Raw genomic sequence first — 11,257 nt, 5'->3', positions numbered from 1 at the left:
CCTCATTGAAGGAGGACCTGGCCTCATCTAGGTATTCTGTATCACTCTTAAAGTCCTTCCTGAATCAGTGGTCTTTGAGAAAAGTAGCATTCCCCGCACAAGATAATGACAAAGGCTGCTGCAGGAAATGGATCCCCTCTGCCTGGCTGCTGATTTGAGAAGCTTCATTTCCAAATCCTGTTTGAATAGTAACCACTTTATGCTTATTAGGAATGGTTTAAAACCATTTATGGGGGAAAGGGTCAAATGCTTAAACTTATTCAGAATGCAGTAGTTTAAGATGACAAGAATTGCTCTGGTGCCAGCCTTCGTGGATGTACAATGCAATGAAATGGAATCTAAAGTTTGAAAATGGAGCTAACAGGGATTCTGAGAAAAGTGGAAACAGCCTCTGGAAATAGGAAAACTAACTCTTCCCCACATGCAGGCCCAGATCCTCAAAACGTATTTAAGCACCTAACCTCCACTGAGCTTCAAAAGGTAGTTAGGCACCTACCTTCCATTGATTTCAATCTAATTTAGGAGCCTAAAGACCTTTGAGGATCTGGGCAATGCAGCTCTAATGGAAATCATGTCTTGTCTTTCCAGGTGACAGGGGTGCCCTTAAGGCAGGCGGAGGACAAAGAAGGGAAATTAGACAATTGCATCTTGTCCCCTTGAAAAAGGAAGGTTCAGTACTATGTCAGTATATTTGATGAGATATTAATCCAGACCCATTTAGCCAATCTCGTTAAATACTCCAAAATGATAGGGTCGGTTTAAGATGTCTTAGAATGTATCGGGGTTTCATACCTGCAGCTCCTTTATACAGTGGGCACTCTTTTTTAATGTGGCCTTCTCTCCCACAGTTAAAACAACGTTTTTCTCTTAAGTCCCTGTCCTCCTGCCGCTTCCACTTCTCTGCTGACTGCCTGGAAGACTTCTCTCTTCCTGTGTCCAGTGTTGCTCTCCCTAGTTTGTTTTTCTGAGGTGTACATAATATCGTTCCTTCCTTCATTGAGGTATCTTTTTCCTCTTTGCTTCTTTTCTCGTTGTTCTCGATGTACCTTTGGTTTTTAATATCTTCATGATCATGTCGTCGTCTCAACCTGCAGAAGCAAAACAGTGACATAAAAGCAAATAGGCTCTGTCAGATGAAGAAAAGAAATTTTGTGTTAAATAGTATATTCTTAAAGAGGATTTATGTGACACGCAACAAAGATGAATAAACGTATCTCTCTTTTTCCTAGAAGTCTATGTGGTGGGAGAACCAACATAAAATATTAAATAAATTTAGTAATATTCATTTATGTAGTTGAGGAAAAAACTTTCTGCTGAACTCTAATGGAAAATATGAGCAATATGTAGTAAAGAAGCACCATACAATCAACTATGGCGAAAAAGCAAGACATCTTTACAACCAAAGTGTCTAACTCTAGGAGTAATTCTCACGGATTTCTCATCGAGCTGTACAAACTTCTTCCCGGTTACAAAACCCTAAATATAAAGTACTCAGTCCACAATTAGAATGGTTTAAGTTTTTTCAAATCTGGACCGACAGCACTGTTATACAAATAAGAAATGCTAACTTTTAAACATGGTGGTTTCATATTACATACTGTATATACACAGAGACGCATCTAAGGGAAAAAATTTATGACGTAAAGCTCAAAAACCCCCTCCACCATACCATCAACCATGGCTGCTGCAGTCCATCCACTTAAGAGAAAGGCTCTAAGCAAAATGCTAAAAAGAAATTTAATATAATTAAAACTGGAACCAATGGTCGGGTAGTTTCAAAAATGCTTGTGTTTCAGAGCCACTTAGAGGCTTTTGAAAATATACCCGATATTCTTTATTTGGGACTTCGGCTATGCTACATTTGCTTAGGCCAGGATGCATGGGTTCTTAACCTAGATGTCTAAGCAATATCCATTTCACAATTCACTAATCAAATATAAAACAACAACATCATACAGAAAAGGATACGTCAGACAGTTTCTGCTTGCGTTCCTGATTTGCTAGCTGCCAAGAAAGTGTTTTGTTGCTGCTTTTTTAAAGCTTGTTGAAGGTCTTCAGGCCAACTGGTTCCCCCCAAAATAGGTTTGTTTCATGTCTGTAGCATGGCTAGGAATACGATTGAGTCACATTTTCCCTTCAAGGAAAGCGCTCTTCAGGAGGCAATCCCTTACTGCAAAAGCCCATGTTCTTGGAGTCAGTTGGTGAAGAACATTATCTGATCAACACTGGACTATTTTCTCCTCAAACATTTAAGCGGTTCTGCTCAAATTTTCTAACTATAAGGATGAACTCTAATTTCTGTTACTTTTACATTTCTATCAGTAATCCAAGCCCCTTAAACACTGGACCCTCCACTTGGTCAATTTTCAGGATCTCTTGATTCCAACATTTCAGAAATTTATACAAACCCCTTGTACTACCAAAACCACACAACCCTTAAAAATATACGTACTTTCTCCTCAAGGGACAGTCTTTCATGAAGTGTCCAATTTTACCACAAATTCTGCAGCATCTGTCATTTGGGGCCAGTTCTCCTTCTGTCAGGACTTCTGGGTCAAAGAAGTATTCCTAAAAGGAAAGAATGTAGTGTTGTGCATCTATTTTTTTTCCCCAAGATTTGGAAACCTAAGCCAGCTATGTCAAGTGCTAGTGTAGACATGGCCTTTTTGTTGGTCAGGGGAGTGAAAAAAAAAACCACTGAGAAAGCTACCGCTGCTCATTCGGGGTGGATTTATTTTGCTGGCAGAAGAGCTGTCTCCTGCCGGCAAAGAGCAGCTACACGGGAGACCTTTCAATGGCGCAGCTGTAGCGGTACTAGTGTAAACATAGCCTAAGCGTGAGGCCGTATTAGCACAAGCAGCTCCCCAAAAGAGTGAAGGTAGGTGTGCTTTGTATCACTCCATTGGGGTGCCTACTGTAGAATCAGGAAGGCCATTAACTGACCACAGCTCTATAAAGAACCCAGGTTAGCCTTCTTGACCTCCTTCGTGGCCATGAACATTATAGTCTGAATGAGAACAAAGTTACAGCCATGTTCCACTCTCTGTAATGGGACTGCAATTCAGAGCTGTATAACATGGTGACAGGTGAGGGCTTCTCCTAACTCGCTCCCTGACACACTGCTGCTTTGCTCTAGGACAGCCTGTTTAACACAACACATTTTAGACTAAGCTGTTTGGGGTAGACGACGATTTACTCTACGCTTGTACAATGGAGCCCCAACCTGGTTAATGTTAACAGGTGTTGCCACAATATAAGTGTTAAAAAAACCGAAACAACCCATCAACAACTTAGAGGCAGAAGCCGAAAGAACCACCACGATGGAAGTTACCACTGAAATTTGAAAGGAAACTCCTCCTTTCCCCTGCATAAATTACCAAGAAGTTCTTAATGGAGTGCAATTGTTTTCATCTGAGTCATGTGTGAAACTTCACAGTAGGTAAGAGATTTAGATACCAATGTAGAGTGGGTGTGTATCGCTATATTCTAAAGACACTTACCATTTTTGAGGGATATTCTTTAGGAAATCCTTTTATTGGGGTACCAAATACCCTTCTGCCATTGATAAAAGCCTTCATTATAAAATTTGTCACTAGGAAATAAAAGAAAAAAAAAATCAATTGTCTAAATAAATCAAGACCCTCAGCGGATTTGTGGAATGCTTGTGGACCGGGTAACTTACTTTTTCTTGATAAGCCAGCTCCAAGATTGTGGTTCAAATCAAAGGGATCTGTGTGAAGAAATCTGTAGGTATTACTAAAGTCCATATGAAAGCGAACTATGAACCAAACTGATTAATATGAACACAAACAAGCTCATGTTGCTATTACTGATGCAGAATCAATACACTGAAATTGATTTCTCCATATCCTGAAAGAGGATATATTCAGAAGACAGAATCTCAGCAGTCCAGCTATGAACCAAATTGACCAAAATGTTGAAAAAGAGCAATTTTTGAAGGTGAGAGGAAACCCCTCCCACCCACGCAACCTTTCTATCAAAGTTAGATGAGCTAGAAAAACAATGTCTGCATTGACAAGATTTCCCGCATATGGACCCTGATGCAACACAGCACTTAAAGATTTGGTGAACTTCAACTAAATTTTATCTCTGAGGGATTCTTCGTATGCATAAAAGCGAAGCATGTATTTTTTACGTACTTTGCTGGATTAGGGTTTCGGTCTTCTAACAAAAAGGAACAGATTTAAAACATAATGCATTGCATCCTTTCAACATTCTGCATAATGCTATACGAAAGCTAATTGAAGAAATGTTTAAGCCAGTCAAACTGATTTGAAACTAGACACTTAATCTTTTCCAAATAAGGGATATGATAAGAACTAAGTGGAGCTGGAGTAGAAGCAAGCTAAAAATCATTTTCAGCTCGTCTGCAAAACATACTAGCAAATGTCATTGTTAGTAACTAGCTTTTACATTCATCTCTGAGTCTGAAGAATCTCTGAGTCTGAAGAATCAAGGAAAAGATTACACAGTGAGACAGACAGACTATGGATTGAATTCCAGTTTCCTTAACCATTCTGATAGTCAGCCCTCAAACAAACAAAATAAAACGTAAAATTCGCTTTTCAACTTTATTTCAGTTGAAAAATAAGGGCTAAATTCCAACCCGACTGAAGTCAATGGGGGGTTTTGTCCCTAACTTCTGAGAGCCAGGATTTCACTCAATGTACTTAGCCGGAGGAAATATCCTAATCCAGCAGGATGAAAAAGTGAAAAACAACATGCGAGAAGAGCAGATTTATTCAAATGGGTTTTAAAGCAATTCCATCCATCAATGAGCTCTGTATTAATTCCTACAATACCTTCAATAACAATATATTTGGAGGTCCACTGCTTCTTGAAAGTTGTAAGCAGATTTTTTCTTCTGATGCAGATAACATGTTCTTTGAAATCAAATTCTTCCGTGTAGAAGCGGAGAAGTCCCAGCCATAGCTCCCCAACAGATTCAGTGTTTGAACCATAGTCTGGCCAACAGGCTGGCTGGAAGTTAGAGAGAAAGATTTCTTCTTCTGAGATTCAGCGATTCAGACAGATTAAGCAAATGCACAGTCATCATTTCAGAGTGTTAGATTACACATAATTGTAATTGGTTATACACAAGTGTGGTTTAGAGTTACTCTAAATCACTTTCCATCCTTTTATATAGTTTGAAGGTTAATACTCAAATTTTGCTGTTTAAATGGTCGGTGGGTATTTTTAGTGTGAAGAGTAGCAATGTGTTGCTTCTTTTTAAACAACTCGCTGTTTATTTTTGATAGCATGCAAAATTGATATGCGTATTGTTAGTTTACTGTTAGGCTGGGTGCCCCTTCAACACAAAGTTATTCCATTGAAGGGTTATGTCACTTATCATCAGGTAGGGAAGAAAGCAGCAGTGTGGCACGTCGGTGGTTATTCTTTAACAAACCTGATAGGATTACTGTTGAAAGCAAAGCATTCAGGTTTTGCAAAAATATTTATTCACAGGTGCACTGGTCTCTTGTACTGTAGACAACCAACCATGTTATGGTAGCTTGACAGCACAAAATTGGGATTTCCACACATTTCCATTATATGCCAAATAGTTTTAAGTGAATGGCTTTATCCCCTATACCGCCTTGGAAATCTCAGCTTTGAGTGTTTTAAATAAACTCAGAGATTTATATTTTGGAAGGTCGATTGTATTTTATTAGGCTAAGCCAATAAATATGAATATGTACAGTTCTATACAAAAAGAAAAGGAGTACCTGTGGCACCTTAGAGACTAACAAACATATTTGAGCATAAGCTTTCGTGAGCTACAGCTCACTTCATCGGATGCATTCAGTGGAAAATACAGTGGGGCGATTTATATACCTAGAGAACATGAAACAATGGGTGTTACCATACACACTGTAACGAGATTGATGGTAGCACCCATTGTTTCATGTTCTCTAGGTATATAAATCGCCCCACTTTATTTTCCACTGAACGCATCCGATGAAGTGAGCTGTAGCTCACGAAAGCTTATGCTCAAATACGTTTGTTAGTCTCTAAGGTGCCACAAGTACTCCTTTTCTTTTTGCGAATACAGACTAACACGGCTGCTACTCTTGAGTTCTATACAAAAGTTTCCTGGCATGCCCTTTTACAAAGAAGATACTCTGCTTTCAAGTTTCATGCTTGGCTCTCTGTCTTGAGAAACATTACTCTTTTCTCCTCTGAACAAAGTATCATGTCCTAAGGCATGTGCTGTTATAACAGTATCTGGCTCCATTTAACAGCAGAAAAATATTTAGCAGATTCTTTTAAGAACATTTTCAGCATAGTTCTAAACACATTTAGATTACTAAAGCAAGGTGCTGAAGTATCGTTTCACAATTCCAATTGTAAAGGCTGACACAGCTAGGTCCAATAATAGCTGACATTTTATATAACTAAATGAGAAGCTCTCATTTTCAGCCCGTATGTAAAACAGATTAGCAAAAGTCGTTGTTAGTAACTACCTTTTACATTCATCTCCTGCATTTTTCAAATACATGCCTTACCAGAGGTTAGTTTCACTTTACAGAGTTATTGCACGATAATGCTGTATGAGAAAAGTATGAGAGAAGACTCACCAACTCATCTATTTTGTCAAAGAAATAAACATTCCAACCATCAACTAAAATTTCAGGCTTCTTTGGCTCCTTGTAGATCTAAGAACAGAAAGTTAACTAGTTAGAGCATGGCTGTTCAGACTTGATGATTTTGATCCCTATTTTGGTCAAGAGTGCACCAAAAAATATCTAACTGGGACCAATTTATTTCTTGACATACGGTACCTCTTGGAGAGCAGGAATGACTGGTGGATTTCGCTGCTGAAGAAAATAAAGCACCATAAGAGTATACGCATAGGAGGACAGGCTACCTCGAGATGCATCTCCAATGTCACACATCTGGAAAGAGAAAAGCAAATTATAAAACTTTTTACTGTGGCTGTTATCACTTTCAGAGTGCCTGAAGTGTTACTCACCTTTGTAAAGACTTTCATTGTGTAACACAGATATTTTACTCTGGAATCAATGGCTGCATAAGAGGACAAGAGTCTTGTGTTATGCAGGGCCTGTAAATAAATAAGGAAGTCAAGTATGGGAAACGGCGTGAGGTGGAAAAAGTGGTAGTTAGCTAACGCCTCTGATCAGGGAGGCTTTGAAAACAACCTATTTCCTTGAGAGGAGCACAGACCTACAATGATTCACAACCACTTGCACTTGAAAAGCTTGCATCTGTATGAGGGCTGTCGATTAATCGCAGTTAACTCACACGATTAACTAAAAAAAAAAAATGAATCGCGATTAATCGCACTGTTAAACAATAGAATACCAATTGAAGTGTATTAAACATTTTCAGATATATTGATTTCTATTCCAACACAGAATACAAAATGTACAGTGCTCACTTTAGATCATTAGTTTTGATTGAATTTGCATTGTAAATATGAGAAACAAAAGAACCAGTATTTTTCAATTCACCTCATACAAATACCCTAGTGCAATCTCCTTATCATGAAAAAAAATACAAATGTACATTTGTGTGTTACATAACTGCACTCAACAACAAAACAAGGTAAATCTTTAGAGCCTACAAGTCCACTCAGTCCTACTTCTTGTGCAGTCTATCGCTAAGACAAACAAGTTTGTTTACACTTACGGGATATACTCTGCCTGCTTCTTATTTGCAATGTCACTTGAAAGTGAGAACAGGCATTCACATGGCACTTTTATAGCTGGTGTTGCAAGGTATTTATGTGTCAGATATGCTAAACATTCATATGCCCCTTCATGCTTTGGCCACCATTTCAGAGGACCTGTTTCTATGCTGATGACGCTCGTTAAAAAAAATAATACAGTAATTAAATTTGTAAGTGAACTCCTTGGAGGGAGAATTGTATGTCTCCTGTTCTGTTTTACCCGCATTCTGACATATATTTCATGTTAGAGCAGTCTTGGATGATGACCCAGGACACGTTCGTTTTAAGAACACTTTCACAGCAGATTTGCCAAAAGGCAAAGAAAGTACCAATGCGGGATTTCTAAAAATAGCGACAGCACTCGACCCCTGGTTTAAGGATCTGAAATGCTGTCCAAAATCTGAGAGGGACGATGCATGGAGTATGCTTTCAGAAGTCCTAAGAGAGCAACCCTCAGATGCAGAAACTACAGAACCTGAACCACCAAAAAAGAAAATCAACCTTCCGCTGGCGGCATCTGACTCGGATGATGAAAATGAACATGCGTCTATCCGCTCTGCCTTGGATTGTTATCGAGCAGAGCCCATCATCAGCATGGACGCATGTCCTCAGGAATGGTGGTTGAAGCACGAGCATGAATCTTTAGCGCACCTGGCACGTAAATATCTTGACACGCCGGCTACAACCGTGCCATGCGAACATCTGTTCTCACTTTCAGGTGACGTTGTAAACAAGAAGCAGGCACCATTATCTCCTGCAAATTGTAGCCAAACTTGTTTGTCTGAGCGATTGGCTGAAGTAGGACTGAGTGGACTTGTAGGCTCTAAAGTTTTACATTGTTTTATTTTTGAATGCAGTTATTTTCTTGTATATAATTCTACATTTCTAAGTTCAACTTTCATGATAAAGAGATTGGACTACAGTACTTGTATTAGGTGAATTGAAAAATACTATTTCTTTTGTTTTTTACAGTGCAAATATTTGTAATCAAAAAGAAATAAAGTGAGCAGTGTACACTTTGTATTCTGTGTTGTAACTGAAATATATTTGAAAATGTAGAAAACATCCAAAAATATTTACATAAATGGTATTCTATTATTGTTTAACAGCACAATTAACCGTTTTAATCGCTTGACAGCCCTAATATGTATGAATATACATGTGTCTGTGTGTGTACAAATGTGTGAGCACATACACTTTCACCTATTTACAACTTAAACTGTTAAGTGCACTGAATTAGAAGGCACACGCTGCAGTTGTTTGGAGCTCAGCAAAACCACTTACCGAGTTCTGCACATTAAAACCTGTTTTATTCAGACAGGAAGCGATCATCAGGAGAGCGCGGTTACCACCTGCTCTGGTGGGAGGAGCTTATCAAGATTCTTAACTTTCATCTGCTCACAAACAATATGCAGAAGCATCCAAAAGGTAATACCTCAGAAGAGTGAAGCATCAAGCTACTACTGTATTTCTAAGGCATGTGGCAGAGCATAAATTCTGGGGCAGTTCCTAAACCCACAAATGCAGTTCATCCCAGAAATGCAGGCACTACCAACTGACACATACAGACGCGTAACCTGACGAACAGGCTTTCACCACACCTAGCATTTAAAATAATCTCCCTCAGCTGATACAGAGACTTACTGTCTCAATGAATTTGCTTTTGAAGTCTAGAGTCACTGATTAAATAGGTTTTTTAAAACATTTGGCCACGTACTTGGGACATAAATTTTGCTTCCATGGAGAATGTAACAAGGCGAGCCGGGTTTGGGACCATTCTCAAAGTCCTGCTAACTGTAGCACCTGGGGCTTTTCATAATCCAGATAATCTACGGTTAAAACCCTCCAAGTTAAAAAGGCTTGTGTGGCCAGATTTGAATCTGGTAAAAGGAGGATTGTTTCCAGCTAATGTTTTCCACCTTTCACCAGCCTAATTCTCCAGAGCATAGCGTGCAATGGAAAGCGACTTATTTTGTTAGAGATGAGACAGCCCTGATACCGTGACAGTCCCCACACTTAACACATGCAGCGATGGTCTTCTCACTGCCCAGGATGTTACGCCTTTCCCTCCAAGTCCTACAAAAGGATCAATGCACCCCAAAACACTGGTGTTTGCTATTATTAAGCTAACTAAATTTACTACTAGCGTACAATTTTAGCAGAAAACAGCTGCTCTGCCTCCTTTCACTTCACCCAGAAAGAGTCGAATGGAGGATTAGAACCTCAAAATCTAACTGGAATAGGTGATTTATAATCGTGATCTTACCAGTGTATTATATAAACTGATATCTACTTCAAGACTGCTTCTCACATGGAAGAACTTGACAATTGGCACTTTAGCAGTTGTTATTGGCAAGACATTTCTTAGACCTAGGAAGGAATATTAAGTTTGGCTTTCACTTTAATACAATGAATATTCATTATTCATAGCGTTTCTGGCATTAGTTTTCATTTAACATTAGCTGAAAACTAAATTGTTGTTTAAATAGCAAAATAGCATAAATACCTATCTGGTACAGAGTGAATGAAATCCTCATAAAAAGGCATTTACATGTGATTTTTACAGGAATATACTGTGACGCTAAACTGTAATGTCTAGTGTGTGCCAGCTTCAGCATTATTAATATTATTATTAATGTTACTTGTGAACAAACAAAAAAATGGATATGTAAATACAAACCTATAACCACTGTCCGAAGGGTCAAACGTGTAACTTAGGACTTGTTTTCACGTATGTTATTAACACAGTATCAGAGTCTAATTTAGGCCTGGTTCTATAAACCTTAGAACCCTTCAAATGGGCCTGGTCAGGCAATGAAGGTCTACAAATGTTCACAATCTAAGTCCCCAATCCTGCTAACACTGAACTCTTCAGTGCATTAGTTATCTTAATGATATCTGTGTACTTATACCCCTGAACCTTCTGACTCCATAAATAGTATACAAATTCATGTACACAGAACTATCCACTCTTATTCTCTAGGAAGGTACCTGAATGTTTCTTAAGCACTCTGGCTAATTCTTCAATTATTCTTATGCAATCAAGTCCCTGAAAAAGGAGAGGAAAAAAGATTTCAGTGCACTGATAATGTTTTGTGCCCATCGCAAAATTCTAGAAAAGCTATATGTAAGCATTACTATTAGACCATGTCCTAGCCAAGCCATTTCAGTTCATGTGCCATTCATTGCCCGTCATTAGGCTCAAAGCCATATCATTAAAAAGACACCTAAATTGTACACTCAGCGGCATTCATACCAGACAGTTTCAAAATGTAGCGTATTTTCAAGTCAACACTAAAGGATACCCTAATGTTCTTAAAAGAGTTCATGCATGCATAAACATGCATTTAAAGCATGTGCTAATTTATATAACCAAAAAGAAAAAGACTTGCTTCTTTCTCACCCCATCTTCGTTTTCTACCTTACCATGCATCAACACTGTGATGCTGAATCAATGTACCTCATACATTTCCCTGTCAAACAATATTAACATTTCACTGAAGAATCTACGAATAAGCTCAACGGTAAAGGAAGAAAATCTTAAAC

General features: G+C 38.6%; 1 protein-coding gene across 3 annotated transcripts in view; it reads right to left on the bottom strand.

Annotated features, from left to right (window-relative positions):
• The window catches only part of LOC311521387 (terminal uridylyltransferase 7-like), a 68,103-nt gene that overhangs the window by 29,101 nt on the left and 27,745 nt on the right, over positions 1–11,257 (bottom strand). For 2 of the 3 annotated variants that reach the window (XM_084629697.1, XM_084629698.1), the window contains exons 17-26: positions 10,703–10,760; positions 9,978–10,081; positions 6,995–7,084; positions 6,804–6,917; positions 6,600–6,677; positions 4,824–5,001; positions 3,683–3,730; positions 3,501–3,592; positions 2,453–2,568; positions 31–1,088 (exon numbers count right to left, since the gene is read on the bottom strand). In XM_084629697.1, the coding sequence (XP_084485823.1) occupies positions 731–1,088; positions 2,453–2,568; positions 3,501–3,592; positions 3,683–3,730; positions 4,824–5,001; positions 6,600–6,677; positions 6,804–6,917; positions 6,995–7,084; positions 9,978–10,081; positions 10,703–10,760 (1,236 nt within the window). In that variant the 3' untranslated portion in view covers positions 31–730. Of the gene's footprint in view, positions 1–30; positions 1,089–2,452; positions 2,569–3,500; positions 3,593–3,682; positions 3,731–4,823; positions 5,002–6,599; positions 6,678–6,803; positions 6,918–6,994; positions 7,085–9,977; positions 10,082–10,702; positions 10,761–11,257 lie in introns of those variants that run through there. The other variant, XM_084629699.1, reaches the window with a different exon arrangement.

Source organism: Lepidochelys olivacea (genome assembly GCF_965140295.1).
Source record: "Lepidochelys olivacea isolate rLepOli2 genome assembly, chromosome: 5".
NCBI lineage: Eukaryota > Metazoa > Chordata > Testudines > Cheloniidae > Lepidochelys > Lepidochelys olivacea.
Note: the sequence above shows the minus strand (reverse complement) of the source record. Positions and strands in the feature narration are given on the sequence as shown.